Raw genomic sequence first — 17,117 nt, 5'->3', positions numbered from 1 at the left:
TTAGCTTAGACGCGGCGTGGCAAGAAGGGAATGGTGAAATCGGGGAAAGAAATCACAAACTGAAAGGGGAGCCTGGAAACTAAATACTGAACTGGGAGTGATTGGTGAATGAGTGCAGCTATGAATACAGGTGAGTGAAACTAATGACCTGAACATGGGAACTGAGGGGAAAACAATGGCAAAACCTAACCAAACATGAACTCAAAAACCAAGACTTGAAACAACCTAAAACACAATAAAACATAGAACTAAAAACATGGGAAACCCCCATAAACGTGACAAGAATAAAACACAATAATCCAGTTGCCTCCCAAAGGGGCAGCCGGGGTAAAACCGTGTGCTGGGGTTAATGCTGCGGAGGTTGGTGCAGTTTAGGCATGAGAGACTCCTTGGTTAAGGTGAGGAATACATCCAATGTGGAAGCATAGAGCTGCGACCAGGGGCGTAACCACCATTTTAAAGGTGAGGGGGGCAGACTGCTCAGGGAGAATACGATTTTTACCAAAAGATGGTGGCAAAGGAACCAAAAAGAGCTGATAACCTGGGAAAAGGTCCCCATCTGAAGTCAGTCGAGTGATCTATATATCTTCCGAAGGACGCCGACTTTCACCAAACTGTTATCGTGTGTAGATTAACGTATTTTATGCCAGAAATAAGGCTTTAAAAAAGCCAAACTTCTCCTTTAAATAACATTTTTTACTGTGTAACACACGATGATTCTCATTCAGATGATCCTAATACTTCCCCATCGCTGCTGACGACGCCTGAAGGTTTCTGAGTGTTTCTTACTTAAAAATAAATGAATAATTCATCTTAAAAAAAGCAATTTGATCAAATGAAACTGGAAAAAAAATGCTCATTATGTCCCTAGGACCTGAAAAGGTGTCATAGACCTGAGCATAATTCAATGAATGGTGTTTAATTGAGCCTCTGATGGAGATTTAACCCAACGTCGTGCAGCGATGACCTCCCCACATGATCATGACTCACATCCTGAAGCGGAGAGGAAAATAATGAGAGTATTTTATTATTTACACACTTCTTTGGACTCAGTAGGACACTGAAATGTGTTTAACTGGAGTATTATAATTTACTTTAATCTGCGGTCTGTGTGCAGAGCTGCTGGTTTCTACAGTTTCTCCATGAAATCGACGTGTTCCCGACATCAAAGGGACACGGCGGGGGTTTGATGTCATTGTAAATGAGCTACATTTCAGCCTTTCATCATCTGTTCTTCTAAAAATAACAGGAACAACTTCGTGTGAGACTAAACAGCAACAATAAACCCCCATTGGTGCACAGCTGACATTAATATCAGAGGACGAGAGAGAGGAGAGAAGAGTGGTTTTAAACGTGAAACTCAAGAGGAAACTGAACCCTGATGGAAAAACGTGTTCAGGATCATCACTGATGAGGCCTCTGATTCCCATCCAACGTCCGGGGGAGCCAAAGGCAGCCCAGATTAGCCCCAAATGTGTCAACCACATCCACCTTGAGTCAAAGGGTCGAGGCCAGATGTCGACCAAACCTTCTCTGCTATCTGTGAGGAAACTCTGGCTGTGTTCGAAACTGCATACTACTCCTACTACTCCTACTAACTTTCTGAGTTAGTATGCCAGTTTGAGTAAGCGAGAAGTTCCCGGATGCATACTAGATTCTCCTAAATGTTGGGTATGCATCATGAGGTTACTACTCATACTCAAACTACCCAAGATGCAACGTAACGTGACGTCGCCGATCGTCATTTCCTGTCAAAACGGCAGTTTCAAGCTAGCTACAACGAGGATAGGTTCACTTCCTGTTTTCAAAACAAAAGCACCAATTGTATGGTAATGGCTTTCCCTATGATAAAAGGCAACGGGTATTTTATTTTGTGAAAATAACCGGAAGTGCGTTGCTCACTGCGGCTAGCTTTAATAGCGCTGAATTCGTGGGAACAAAATTGTAAACAGCCGGTATTTTGTCAGGTTTTCAACACATTGGGGATGTAAACAACTACTTTCTCGCCTGAAAATGTTTCAAATGTTGCTAAAGTTTACAGTTTACAGTAGTATGTAGTATGCAGTATGTAGTGTGTAGTATGTAGTATGTAGTATGTAGTATTTAGTATAAAATATTTAGTATGTAGTATGGAAGTATGCAGTATGCAGTATGTAGTATGCAGTATGCAGTATGCAGTATGGAGTATATAGTATGTAGAATGGAGTATGTAGTATGTATTATGTAGCAGGTTGTATGTAGTATGTTGTATGTAGCATGTAGCATGTTGTATGTAGTATGGAAGTATGTAGTATATAATATGTAGTATGTAGTATGTAGCATGTTTTAAGTAGTATGTAGCATGTTGTATGTAGTATGTAGTATGCAGTGTGCAGAATGTAGAATGCAGTATGTAGTATGTAGTATGTAGTATGCAGTATGTAGCATGTTTTAAGTAGTATGTAGTATGCAGTATGTAGTATGCAGTATGCAGTGTGCAGAATGTAGAATGCAGTATGTAGTATGTAGTATGTAGTATGCAGTATGGAAGTATGTAGTATGCAGTATGCAGTGTGCAGAATGTAGAATGCAGTATGTAGTATGTAGTATGCAGAATGCAGTATGGAAGTATGTAGTATGCAGTATGCAGTATGGAAGTATGCAGTATGCAGTATGTAGTGTGCAGAATGTAGTATGTAGTATGCAGTATGGAAGTATGTAGTATGCAGTATGTAGTATGTAGTATGTAGTATGTGGTATGCAGTATGTAGTGTGCAGAATGTAGTATGCAGTATGCAGTATGCAGTATGGAAGTATATAGTATGTAGAATGGAGTATGTAGTATGTAGTATGTAGTATGTAGCATGTAGCATGTAGTATGTAGTATGTAGCATGTAGCATTTGGTATGTAGTATGTAGCATGTTGTATGTAGTATGTAGTATGGAAGTATGTAGTATGTAGTATGTAGTATATAATATGTAGCATGTAGCATGTAGTATGTAGCATGTTGTATGTAGTATGTAGTATGTAGTATGTAGTATGTTGTATGTAGTATGCAGTATGTAGTATGTCCATCCATCCATCCATCCATCATCTTCCGCTGGTCCGGGGATCGGGTCGCGGGGGCAGCAGCTTGAGCAAAGAGACCCAGACGTCCCTGTCCCCGGCCACTTCCTCCAGCTCTTCTGGGGGGACCCCGAGGCGTTCCCAGGCCAGCCGAGAGACATAGTCTCTCCAACGTGTCCTGGGTCTTCCCCGGGGCCTCCTCCCAGTGGGACGGGCCCAGAACACCTCACCGGGGAGGCGTCCAGGAGGCATCCTAACCAGATGCCCGAGCCACCTCATCTGACTCCTCTGGATGCGGAGGAGCAGCGGTTCTACTCCGAGCCCCTCCCGGATGACCGAGCTTCTCACCCTATCTCTAAGGGAGAGCCCAGACACCCTGCGGAGGAAACTCATTTCGGCCGCTTGTGTTCGCGATCTCGTTCTTTCGGTCACTACCCACAGCTCGTGACCATAGGTGAGGGTAGGAACATAGACTGACCGGTAAATCGAGAGCTTGGCCTTCTGGCTCAGCTCCTTCTTCACCACGACGGGCCGGTGCAGAGCCCGCATCACTGCAGACGCCGCACCGATCCATCTGTCAATCTCCTGCTCCATTCGTCCCTCACTCGTGAACAAGACCCCGAGATACTTGAACTCCTCCACTTGGGGAAGGATCTCATTCCCGACCCGGAGAGAGCATTCCACCCTTTTCCGGCCGAGGACCATGGTCTCAGATTTGGAGGTGCTGATTCTCATCCCAGCCGCTTCACACTCGGCTGCAAACCGCTCCAGTGAGAGCTGAAGGTCACGGGCCAACAGAACCAAATCGTCCGCAAAAAGCAGAGACCCGATTCTGAGGTCGCCAAACCGGACCCCCTCAACGCCCTGGCTGCGCCTAGAAATTCTGTCCATAAAAATTATGAACAGAATCGGTGACAAAGGGCAGCCCTGACGGAGTCCAACCCTCACAGGAAACATGTCCGACTTACTGCCGGCAATGCGGACCAAACTCTGACACCGGTCATACAGAGACCGAACAGCCCATATCAAGAGGTCCCGCACTCCATACTCCCGGAGCACCCCCCACAAGAGTCCCCGAGGGACACGGTCGAACGCCTTCTCCAAGTCCACAAAACACATGTAGACCGGTTGGGCGAACTCCCATGCTCCCTCCAGGATCCTGCCGAGGGTATAGAGCTGGTCCACTGTTCCACGGCCAGGACGAAAACCACACTGCACCTCCTGAATCCGAGATTCGACTATCCGGCGGATCCTCCTCTCCAGTACCCCCGAAAAGACCTTACCAGGGAGGCTGAGGAGTGTGATCCCCCTATAGTTGGAACACACCCTCCGGTGCCCCTTTTTAAAGAGGGGGACCACCACCCCGATCTGCCAGTCCAGAGGCACTGCCCCCGATGTCCACGCGATTCTGCAGAGGCGTGTCAACCAAGACAGCCCCACAACATCCAGAGCCTTGAGGAACTCAGGACGGACCTCATCCACCCCCGGGGCCACTGAGGAGTTTTTTGACCACCTCGGCGACCTCAGCCCCAGAAATGGGAGGCCCCAGGTCCGAGCTCCCCAACTCTGCTTCCTCATCGGAAGGCGTATCGGTAGGATTGAGGAGGCCCTCGAAGTATTCCCCCCACCGACTCACGACGTCCCTAGTAGAAGTCAGCAGAGCCCCGCCTTCACCATACACGGTGTTGACGGTGCACCGCTTCCCCCCCCGAGCCGCCGGATGGTGGACCAGAATCTCCTCGAGGCCGTCCGAAAGTCGTTCTCCATGGCCTCCCCGAACTCCTCCCAAGCCCGAGTTTTTGCCTCAGCAACCGCCGAGGCCGCGTTCCGCTTGGCCTGTCGGTACCATCAGCTGCTTCCAGAGTCCCACTGGCCAAAAAGGCCCGATAGGACTCCTTCTTCAGCTTGACGGCTTCCCTCGCCGCCGGTGTCCACCAGCGGGTTCGGGGGCTGCCGCCACGACAGGCACCGACCACCTTACGGCCACAGCTCGGGTCAGCCACCTCAACAATGGAGGCACGGAACATGGCCCATTTGGGCTCAATGTCCCCCACCTCCCCCGGGACATGGCTGAAGCTCTGCCGGAGGTGGGAGTTGAAGCTCCTCCTTACAGGGGATTCCGCCAGCCGTTCCCAGCAGACCCTCACAACACGTTTGGGCCTGCCAGGTCTGACCGGCTTCCTCCCCCACCAGCGGAGCCAACTCACCACCAGGTGGTGATCAGTTGACAGCTCCGCCCCTCTCTTCACCCGAGTGTCCAGGACATACGGCCGCAAGTCCGACGATACGACCACAAAGTCGATCATCGAGTTGCGGCCTAGGGTGTCCTGGTGCCAAGTGCACATATGTATGTAGTATGTAGCATACAATATGTAATATGTAATATTTAGTATGAAGTATGCAGTATGTAGCATGTAGCATGTAGCATGTAGCATGTAGTATGTAGTATGTAGTGTGCAGTATGTAGTGTGCAGTATGCAGTATGGAGTATATAGTATGTAAAATGGAGTATGTAGTATGTAGTATGTAGCATGTAGTATGCAGTATGCAGTATGGAGTATATAGTATGTAAAATGGAGTATGTAGTATGTAGTATGTTGTATGTAGTATGTAGTATGTAGTATGTAGTATGTAGCATGTAGCATGTAATATGTAATATGAAGTATGCCGTATGTAGTATGTAGCATGTAGCATGTAGTATGTAGTATATAGCATGTTGTATGTTTTATGTAGTATGTAGCATGTAGCGTGTAGTGTGTAGTGTGTAGCATGTAGTATGTAGCGTGTAGCATGTAGTATGTAGCATGTAGCATGTAGCATGTAGTATGTAGTATGTAGCATGTAGCGTGTAGCATGTAGTATGTAGTATGTATCATGTAGTATGTAGTATATAGCATGTTGTATGTTTTATGTAGTATGTAGCATGTAGCGTGTAGTGTGTAGTGTGTAGCATGTAGTATGTAGCGTGTAGCATGTAGTATGTAGTATATAGCATGTTGTATGTTTTATGTAGTATGTAGCATGTAGCGTGTAGTGTGTAGTGTGTAGCATGTAGTATGTAGCGTGTAGCATGTAGTATGCAGTATGCAGTATGCAGTATGTAGTATGCGGTTTCGAACACAGACTGAAATCTGTTCCTCTCCTGGGTTCAAAGACGTCTCAAAGAGTCAAACATGGACGCTTTTTAATCGCTGACTAAATTATCCCTGTTCAGGAGCGCTTGGCCCCGCCCACTCTCTAAGCCGTTTCTGAGCATGCTCAGTAGACACCCACCTGGAACCTGACCCCGCTGACATTGACGTACAGGATCTCATCCGATCTGGAGGAGTTGTCCACCGGAGGCTTGGGCATCGTCTTCTTGGCCAGCGGCAGCCAGCCCACTGCCGCCGCCCGCGCAAACGGCAGCCATGTTGCCACGCCGGCCGCCATCTTGGATCAGAGTGTGGCACCTGCAGAGAATCCGACAGTTCTGTCCTGGGCTGTGGAGGCCTGGGAGATGGCTTTAAAAAACAAGCTCCACTCAGAGGTCAGACATGTTGAGGGGGCAGGATGGGGGGGGAGGGGCAGAGGGAGGGGTCAGAGGTCAGTTGGGTGTCAAGCCATGAAAAAGAAACACAGCAAATGGGCAGGAACGCTGCTAAATCTGAGAGATTCTGACAGGACGGAGCGCCTCCTGCTCCTACGAGACGATCCTCAGGGCAAAAAAAGGCACTTTAAAAGCCAAAAGCCAGTCAGAAAGGCAGAGAAGTGATAAGCTGGTCAGGTGAGCGTAAAAAAGTTATAAAAAAAGTCTCAGAGTAGAATAATAAAGCGCCGTCACAGGCTTATTGCTGCAGGGATTCAGAGCCCAAACACAGATCCAGGCAGCAAAGTGTTAAAACTCTCAGGTTCTGATTAAATTGTGATGACGCTCCCAGAAGTTGCCGGATAGACAGAACGGCCTCTAAGTGTTTCTCTGCTGTGGATTATGGATCAGCAGCCGCCTTCTTCCTCCACTTTCTGCCGTTTCCCGGTTTCTGCGTCTCCGGGCTGGAAGTCAGAGGGACGCCGGCGGCTTTGTTTCGCAGAGCCGGCAGAAGGCGAAGGACTTCCTGTCCATGTATGGCCGTCCTGTCAGAAAACACACAAACACCGAAGAGACAAAGTCAGACACAAACCAGGAGGAGAAAAAAGAGAGAAAAGGAGCAGAGAAAGAATCAGAACCAGAGGAGGGATGGGGGATGGAGAGGAGAGGAATGGGAAGGAAGGAAGAGCAGAAAGAGGAGTGAAAAAGGTGAAATCTAAGGGAGGAGAAAGAATGTCCAACAGAAAAAAGGATAAACAAGAGATACCCCAAGAGGGGAAATGAAACAAACAGGAGGAAGGAGGAAATGAAATATGGTTAAAAGAAGAGGAAGAATCAGAACCAGAGGAGGGATGGTGAATGGAAAGAGAAGAGGAATGGAAAGGATGGAAGAGAAGAAAGAGGAGAGAAAAAGGGATAAACAAGAGATACGAGGGGAAATGAAACAAACAGGAGGAAGGAGGGAGGAAAATGTGGTTAAAAGAAGAGAAAGAATCCTTCCTGAGGAGAACCAGAGGAGAGAAGAGGAGTGAAAAAGTTATGCTGACGGTTGTCAGACCTTGAACAACTGCCACTAGGACAGAGATAACGCAAATATTGAAAGTTATAATCAGAAGGGAGGAGAAAGATGCTCAGATCCCACTCAGCAGCAGGACAGAATGCATATCATGTAACTGTGTGATCTCCAGAAGCTTCTGCAATAAACCAACTGAACCTTGCACTGAGTCTTGACCTTTATGCTCACACTTCGATCATCGGGGAAGCCGGCTACAATCAGGGCTTCAACATAAGCCAGAATGTTTCGTACTGGTTAAACACTTCAACAAACATTCAGTTTTTAAAGCGTTTTGTTTCCTGCAGTCCAAACATTAAACATGCTGCTTCCATCAAACACAGAAAAAACAAGTTTCCATATTTATCTTTGTCTTTTCTCGGTTTAAATCACTTTACATCTTGACTTTCTTTATCTGTATACATCGTTATTCTGCATAACTTTATTTGAAATAAAGTATTTATCTTTATCTGTGCGATAAGATGAATAAAAAGTTAAATCAATCCAACAATCTGCCAAATAATCCTGTTCTTTAACCCCAAACCTGAGACATAAAAGGACAGAATAAGCATCACTCCTCATCCTGCTCAAACTTCCTCTGACCGTTTGTTTGTTGTTTCAGACGGAGATATGAAGCTGCAGGTTATTAAGGATGTTTTTATGATGAGGCGTCTTCAGTCTGCTGAGGAAAGTCTCTCAGTCTTTATTCTCCTCATTCAATAAAGCCGCCACAATAAAGTTTCCTGTGAAGAGTTATTGCATGAAGTCCGCAGCGGGAGCAATAAAACTTTCTCAGGTTTGCTTTGAATCATCCAGTTTAACCTTTTCAGCTCTGAGGCTGTCAGCAGATCTGACTTCAGCTCATTTTGTCCAAAAACTTCAGCTCAGACCTCTCATAAGATGTGAGTGTGGCAACAAAACCAATAATATAGAACAGATCAGACATAGATATGTACACTGGAAAAAATGCCCCTCCAAAAATAAATAAAAAAAACAACAAATAAAAGACGTTTTTGCTTGAAATAAGCAAAAAAAATCTGCCAATGGAACTAGTGAAAATCGGCTTGTCAAGATTTCTTGAAATAAGATGTGATATTTAGGCCTTTTGAGATAAAAGTGATCTTGAAATTAGCTTAAAAACCTCTTCAAATGAAAAAAAAAAGCTTGTTTCATGTGAAATATGACTCAAAACAATTTGTTTTCAAGACTTTTTTCACTTAACAAGATATTCCAGATGTATTGTATATATATAGCGGGATGCTAGCAGGCGTTAGCAGCTATTCCCTTGGCCGAGCCAGAAGGTGTGAGCAGCTAGCGGCTACTAGCTCGACCCAGGCCATGTTTTGGCTCAGAGTAGCTGAATGCTCACTCAGAGTGAAGTAGCAGCATGGTTCTGCTCGCTCCTGCTAACCTCTGCTGGGCCCAGTCCTGACAGCGAGCAGCTCGCACCTGCTAACACTTCTGGGAGGAGACCGGTAGCCCCCAGCTAACTCTTCCTCATTCAGTAAATGTGCATCTATGAATATGCTCATCTAGTCTCCACTATACTTCAGCTCATCTTTAAATGAGAAGCTAACACAAGCTGAAAGAAGTTAGCGGGGTGCTAGCAGGCGGTAGCAGCTGTTCCCAGTCCTGACAGCTAGCAGCTAGCACCTGCTAACACTTCTGGGAGGAGGCCGCTAGCCCCCAGCTAACTTTTCCTCATAGGGGGCATTTAATTCAATGGTGGGAAAACTTTGAGAATCAAGAAGATTTGTGGTAGGAGAAGCTCAGCTATCAAATTTTAAATAATTCCTCTTTTAGAGCCTCTAAGAACCCAAAAGCACAATTCACAGGGAGAAACAATGAAAGAGAACACTGAGGCTGTGTTCGAAACTGCATACTGCATACTACATACTACATACTGCATACTGCATACTACATACTACATACTGCATACTACATACTACATACTATATACTACATACTACATACTACATACTATATACTACATACTGCATACTACATACTACATACTACATACTGCATACTACATACTACATACTGCATACTACATACTACATACTATATACTACATACTACATACTGCATACTACATACTACATACTGCATACTGCATACTACATACTACATACTGCATACTACATACTACATACTATATACTACATACTACATACTGCATACTACATACTACATACTATATACTACATACTACATACTATATACTACATACTGCATACTACATACTACATACTACATACTACATACTGCATACTGCATACTACATACTACATACTGCATACTGCATACTACATACTACATACTGCATACTATATACTACATACTACATACTACATACTATATACTACATACTGCATACTACATACTACATACTACATACTGCATACTACATACTACATACTGCATACTACATACTACATACTATATACTACATACTACATACTATATACTACATACTGCATACTACATACTGCATACTGCATACTACATACTACATACTACATACTGCATACTGCATACTATATACTGCATACTACATACTGATCGATCAGACAGTATGCAGAGCATTTACCCACAATGCATTTCGCTCCTGCCAGAGCTGAAATCAGCCGGCCTGAAGCTGAATTCCCTTAAAGGAAAACACCGGAAAGTTTCAAATTTACTATTTTCCCTGGTACATGTTCCCCAAAATCGATTCCTCACCGTGTTTACATTTATCAGCCAGAGAGAGTAACATTCGCGAATGTTTGAAATTCAAGTTATACCGCTCTGGCTCTCCCTCCCTAGCGCCGCCATGTTCACTCAACATGACGTCAGAAATGCAAACATTTTTTCTACAGCAATGGAAGACACTTACGAACTGTCTTGGTCTGACTCGGACCCGGAGATAGAATGCGAAGTTTCGCCTGAGTCCGAGTCAGATCATGATCAGCCTCTCGATCCAAGTTATGTTAGCTTATAGCCATCAGCCGAGATGGTCGGATAAGGCTGAAAATAAGGACGGACAAGTGGCTGTCGCAGCAGCCGCGGCACCGCCGCCAAATGCTAACGACTCACCGGTTGTATCCACGAGCCGTGAGGCGTTTCCGGACCCCATGCCCAACCTTGTGTACCGTTTCCAGGCCTACCGGCAGGTGACCTACTTTCTCCATGGGAGACTTGGGAAGCGCTTCCGAAGAGTGATTCCCTCCTGTGCGGTGTGGGCGATCAGGGATAAATATGAGTCGCAGGACGGGACCTACAAGGGTTTCCTTCACGCCGACGAGGCAGTTGTAGACTATCACTACAGGTATATGTGAACTTACATGTTGAAATAAAAATCATTTCTAATTCTACTATATACAGGTAGTATTCAATCATTGTGTATTTCCAAGTTACACTCTACACTTTGTTAGAGCACACTCCCGCCACACAAGTAGAATTTTATTTCCGCTGCACAAGTAGAATTGCATTTCTGACGTAAAATATGCCTGGATGTGGCTGAACATGGCTGCGCCCATGGCCAGAAGTGAAAAAATCTGGGAGCGCAAGGTTATGGGTTGAATAATGTAAAACAGTGTGAGAAATCGATTTTGGGGGACAGGTGTCAGGGAAAATAGGAAAATTGAAATTTTCCGACGTTTTCCTTTAAGCTCTAAACTCTGTAAACTTTAGCAACATCTGAAACATTTTCAGGTGAGAAAGTAGTCGTTTAGATCCCCAACGTGTTGAAAACCTGACAAAATACCGGCTGTTTACCATTTTGTTCCCACGAATTCGCCGCTACTAAAGCTAGCCGCAGTGAGCAACGCACTTCCTGTTATTTTCACAAAATAAAATACCCGTTGCCTTTTATCACAGGGAAAGCCATTACCATACAATTGGTGCTTTTGTTTTGAAAACAGGAAGTGAATCTACCCTCGTTGTAGCTAGCTTGAAACTGCCGTTTTGACAGGAAATGACGATCGGTGACGTCACGTTACGTTGCATTTTGGGTAGTTTGAGTATGAGTAGTAACCTCATGATGCATACCCAACATTTAGAGAATCTAGTATGCATCCGGGAACTTAACAAAGTTAAAGTTAGTAGGAGAAGTGGGAGTAGTAGGCGGTTTCGAACACAGCCTGAGTCTAGATGTTGTTCAAGTGTCTCGGTGCAACGGTTGCAATCTTCTTCTACCAAAAACAAAAACTCTGCAGACATCGATGGATCTCTGCCTGTCTGTCTCATTAAATCTATGCTGAGTGGACGGAGCCTATTGATTTGTGAAGTGCTGTTTTCAAGCTTTGAGTTTGCATGAAAACTGAAAGCTAACTGAACAAAACTGCGTTTTCTTTGAGGTGCTAAATATTTGAAATCCTGGAATTATTTTCTGAAGAACCACTGGGACACTGATGAGTCCCCAACTGGAGTCTGATAGAAATGTTCTGGAGAAACTTCACGTCCAACAGCAAAGTTTTGTCCATCATTCAAAGAGTCTGGCTTTATTAAGACCTCAGATGCTGGAAATGATACCAAAAGCAGAACCGTGACACAGAATATGTGTAGAATAACACCATGTACACTGGAAAAAATGCCCCTCCAAAAATAAGTAAAAAAACAACAAATAAAAGTCGTTATTGCCTGAAATAAGCAAAATAAATCTGCCAATGGAACGAGTGAAAATCGGCTTGTCCAGATTTCTTGAAATAAAATGTGATATTTGGGACTTTTGAGATAAAAGTGATCTTGAAATTAGCTTAAAAACCTCTTCAAATGTAAAAAAAAGCTTGTTTCATATGATATGTGACTCAAAACAAGATGTTTTCAAGACTTTTTCATTTAACAAGATATTCCAGATGTATTGTATTAGAACAAGTCTCTATATCTGGCTGAAATGGTACTTGTTGGGTAGTTGTGTCTCATATTAAGTGTAATGAGATACTCAATGAGACAAATATACTTGGTAAGATTTAGATTTTTTCCAGTGTAACTCTGTTTCAAGGCAGAAAATCACAAAAGCATCTTCAGCCCTTTAGAGTTTAAAGTTAGCAGGTCAGATATATATATATATATATATATTCTGCTGTTTTTCTTATTTATCGATATTTGTTTGGGCTGAGAATGAAAGTTAAAACAACTTCCAAACATCCATAAAAACAGCCAAAGTTGCTGAAGGAACACACATCGTGCTGCTTTCTTATCGATCTTCTCCATGAGTTTCTAATTTTCCTCATCAACTAAAACCTTGTACGTCACACATCTGACAGCCAATCAATGCAACTATATGAAGCCGCTAAATGAGTCAACAGCGTAACTGCACCGCCAGCAGAGAGCTGGTGTTCATTACTGTTCATTCCAGCTGTTTTTAGAGTAAACATCAGGCTTCTTGGCTTCTTTCTGAGTCTGATCCGAGTCTCCAGCCACAGCCGATCGATGCAGACCAATCAGTGCAGGACACTCATCACCATGTCCAGAGAAACCGTGAGCAGAGCTCTCAATGTTCTCAATAATTACAACCAAACATCTCAGGAGGCAGAAACCAGGGGAGGAAAGGTAGCTGCTAGGCCCTGGGTTCGGTCTGACAGGCCTGACGCAGGAGGGCGAGAAGGCAGAGCGCCGCGAGGGCGGAAAAATGGGCGAAAATCAGGAGGATTTTATACTTTTTTACACATCAGACTGTGTGGAAGTCTGGGACATATAAAGCAACTGTTAACACAACAGTTCTCCTACAGAAACGAGCCGGACGGATTATTAATAAGGTTGATTACTGTGTACATGCTCCCCCACTGTTTATGAAATTCAATGATCTGGTATTTTACAAAATAATGTGTAGAGCTAAATCAAATTTACTCCCAGTCAGCAAAGTATAATTTAAGAGACAAACTTACTGCACAAAAAAGGCCAAAACAGAAATGAAAAGGAGATGGTTTCATTATGGAATGATGCTAATATAAATGTAAGAAATTGTAGTACATTTATTATTTATTTATTATTATTATTTATAATTTTTTATATTATTTACATTTTTGGTTTTCAAAAGGATAGTTTCTAAAGCAATTTTTGAGGGATTCAAGTATTTATAATTTGTGAAGGATTTTGTGTTTATTCATGATTTTGCTTCATTATTAATCTTCTATTTCTGACTTTATTGGATGAAATTCTGTTTTTTGTCTTTTGTCTTTTTTTAACGTTTTTTCTAGTTTTTTTAAGGTTTTTTTACGGGGTTTTTTTAAGGTTTTTACGGGTTTTTTACGGATTTTCTAGCTTTTTTAACGTTTTTTCTAGTTTTTTTAAATTTCTAGCTTTTAAAAAAAAAGTTTTTTCTAGTTTTTTCTATATTTTTCACGATTCTTCTAGCTTTTTTTATGGTTTTTCTACATTTTTTTAATGTTTTTTCTAGCTTTTTTTAACGTTTTTTTAACGTTTTTTTTAACGTTTTTTTACGGGTTTTTTTGCAGTTTTTACGGATTTTCTAGCTTTTTTAACGTTTTTTCTAGTTTTTTTTTTTTAAATTCTATCTTTAAAAAAAAAAAAATTCTATTTTTTTCTATATTTTTTACGATTATTCTAGCTTTTTTACGGTTTTTCTACGTTTTTTTTTACGTTTTTTCAATTTTTTTTTTACGGTGTATCTAGCTTTTTTTTTTTTTAAATTTCTACATTTTTCTATTTTTTTCTAGCTTTTTTTACATCTTTTCTATTGTGCACTCTAACGAGCATCTAAGAGAAAATCCTTTGAATGTTTTCACATGCTAACAGATGTATGTATTTATATGTGTTTATATGTGTTTATATGTATTTATATGTGTTTATATGTGTTCATATGTGTTTATATGTATTTATATGTGTTTATATGTGTTTATATGTGTTTATATGTATTTATATGTATTTATATGTGTTTATATGTGTTTATATGTGTTTATTAGAGGTGCACCGAATATTCGGCAACCGAAAATATTCGGCCGAAAACGCAAAAAAAAACACATTCGGCTTTCGGCCGAAAGCCAAATGAGTGGCCGAATCGGAGGCCGAATAGTGGTGACGCAAAATTATCCACAGACGGCGGAGTCGACAGAACCAAACTCATCTGTAAACTCTGCCAATATGCCGCTCATTGATTGGATGCGAGACTCCGGTTCTTCTCACAGATGTTTATTAACGCCACATCAACACCGTAGAACTAAATGTTCGAGTAAACAAAATAAAAGACAACATTAGTTGTTGTAATCATTAAAGAAATAGCATTCTTAGCATTGTCGCTGGTACCAATAAATAATCAAAGTAATACTGGCCACTTTAGCTGCTTCTCAACCAGCGGCAGAGTCATTCCCCAGAGGCAATCTTCACGGTCAGAACTAGGATTCTTTAACTTACACTTCTCCTCTGCATCACATTCACACAGTTACAGCAAACACCACGAAGCATGGAGTGATGAAATAAAAATAAACTAGCAGGTAACATCACGCTACAGGTGCTCCTCGGTCTCTGTGTGAAGCTAACGGAGCTAACCGGCGCTACTTCCTGTTTTACTTGTTTCAACATAAAAGCACGTATTTCAAAATACATTTTTAAAAAACTCCTGCATTTACAGCCAAGTTGAATTGTCTTCTCGGCGTAGTAGTTTCAGTCTAAAATATCACTAAAAGGCAAAACACACAAACTACAAAAAATGCTGCCACTGTTCCTGAAGGAGCAGGCTACCTAGACTCTATGCCAAAAAGGACACTCAGATAATTTGTTATATTGCATGTTTTTACATTTTTGTGTTGGAACGCGTTTATAATATGTTGTATTTTTTGTTGTTGTATGAAATGAATGAAAAAAAACCCAGAATGAATTGAAAATGGGAATTAATTAAACTTATCTCTAGTTATTAGTAATAACTTTTGAAGATTTCAAATAAACATTTATTTTCTTTGAAAAACATGTCTAAACATTTATTGTAAGGCGTAGATTTAAGCAATATTTAAAAATGGTGAAAAATCTAACTTTTGTTAACTTAACTGAACTGTAATATTCGGTTTCGGTATTCGGCCAAGTGATCAATTATTATTCGGTTTCGGTTTCGGCCACAAATTTTCATTTCGGTGCACCTCTAGTGTTTATATGTGTTCATATGTGTTTATATGTGTTTATATATGTTTATATGTATTTATATGTGTTTATATGTATTTATATGTGTTCATATGTGTTTATATGTGTTTATATGTGTTTATATGTATTTATATGTGTTTATATGTGTTTATATATGTTTATATGTATTTATATGTGTTTATATGTATTTATATGTGTATATATGTGTTGTATTTACATGTGTTTATATGTGTTTATATGTGTTTATATGTATTTATATGTATTTATATGTGTTTATATGTATTTATATGTGTTTATATGTGTTTATATGTATTTATATGTGTTTATATGTATTTATATGTGTTTATATGTGTTTATATGTATTTATATGTGTTTATATGTATTTATATGTGTTTATATGTGTTTATATGTATTTATATGTGTTTATATGTATTTATATGTGTTTATATGTATTTATATGTATTTATATGTGTTTATATGTATTTATATGTGTTTATATGTGTTTATATGTATTTATATGTGTTTATATGTATTTATATGTGTTTATATGTGTTTATATGTATTTATATGTGTTTATATGTATTTATATGTGTTTATATGTATTTATATGTGTTTATATGTGTTTATATGTGTTTATATGTATTTATATGTGTTTATATGTGTTTATATGTATTTATATGTGTTTATATGTATTTATATGTGTTTATATGTATTTATATGTGTTTATATGTATTTATATGTGTATATATGTGTTGTATTTACATGTGTTTATATGTGTTTATATGTGTTTATATGTGTTTATATGTATTTATATGTGTTTATATGTATTTATATGTGTATATATGTGTTGTATTTACATGTGTTTATATGTGTTTATATGTATTTATATTGGTTTATATGTATTTATATGTGTATATATGTGTTGTATTTACATGTGTTTATATGTGTTTATATGTATTTATATGTATTTATATGTATTTATATGTGTTTATATGTATTTATATGTGTATATATGTGTTGTATTTATATGTATTTATATGTGTTTATATGTATTTATATGTATTTATATGTATTTATATGTGTTTATATGTATTTATATGTATTTATATGTATTTATATGTGTATATATGTGTTGTATTTATATGTATTTATATGTGTTTGTATGTGTTTATATGTGTTTCTGGCTAAGGTTTTTACCCATTTTTACCCCCTTTCATTGAAAACTGAATAAAGTAGCCTATGAATCAAACGAATGTGGAGCGTTTGTGAAAATGCACAAAGCAAATCCCGCTGGTGTGACAAGCATTTCGTTTTCTCGAGAAAACGATAATGGCACCTCTCGTGCATCATTCGGTAACCACGGAGACGGCCTGGTCCCC

At 40.7% G+C, this 17,117-nt stretch overlaps 1 protein-coding gene across 1 annotated transcript in view; it reads right to left on the bottom strand.

Annotated features, from left to right (window-relative positions):
• The window catches only part of kcnd1 (potassium voltage-gated channel, Shal-related subfamily, member 1), a 113,492-nt gene that overhangs the window by 67,665 nt on the left and 28,710 nt on the right, over positions 1–17,117 (bottom strand). The window contains exon 2 of the mRNA XM_075475907.1: positions 6,320–7,156. Within this exon, the coding sequence (XP_075332022.1) occupies positions 6,320–6,475 (156 nt within the window). The 5' untranslated portion in view covers positions 6,476–7,156. The remainder of the gene's footprint in view (positions 1–6,319; positions 7,157–17,117) is intronic.

This window comes from Odontesthes bonariensis, chromosome 10 (assembly GCF_027942865.1).
Source record: "Odontesthes bonariensis isolate fOdoBon6 chromosome 10, fOdoBon6.hap1, whole genome shotgun sequence".
NCBI classification, from domain to species: domain Eukaryota; kingdom Metazoa; phylum Chordata; class Actinopteri; order Atheriniformes; family Atherinopsidae; genus Odontesthes; species Odontesthes bonariensis.
This window is presented reverse-complemented; position numbering and strand designations above follow the sequence as displayed.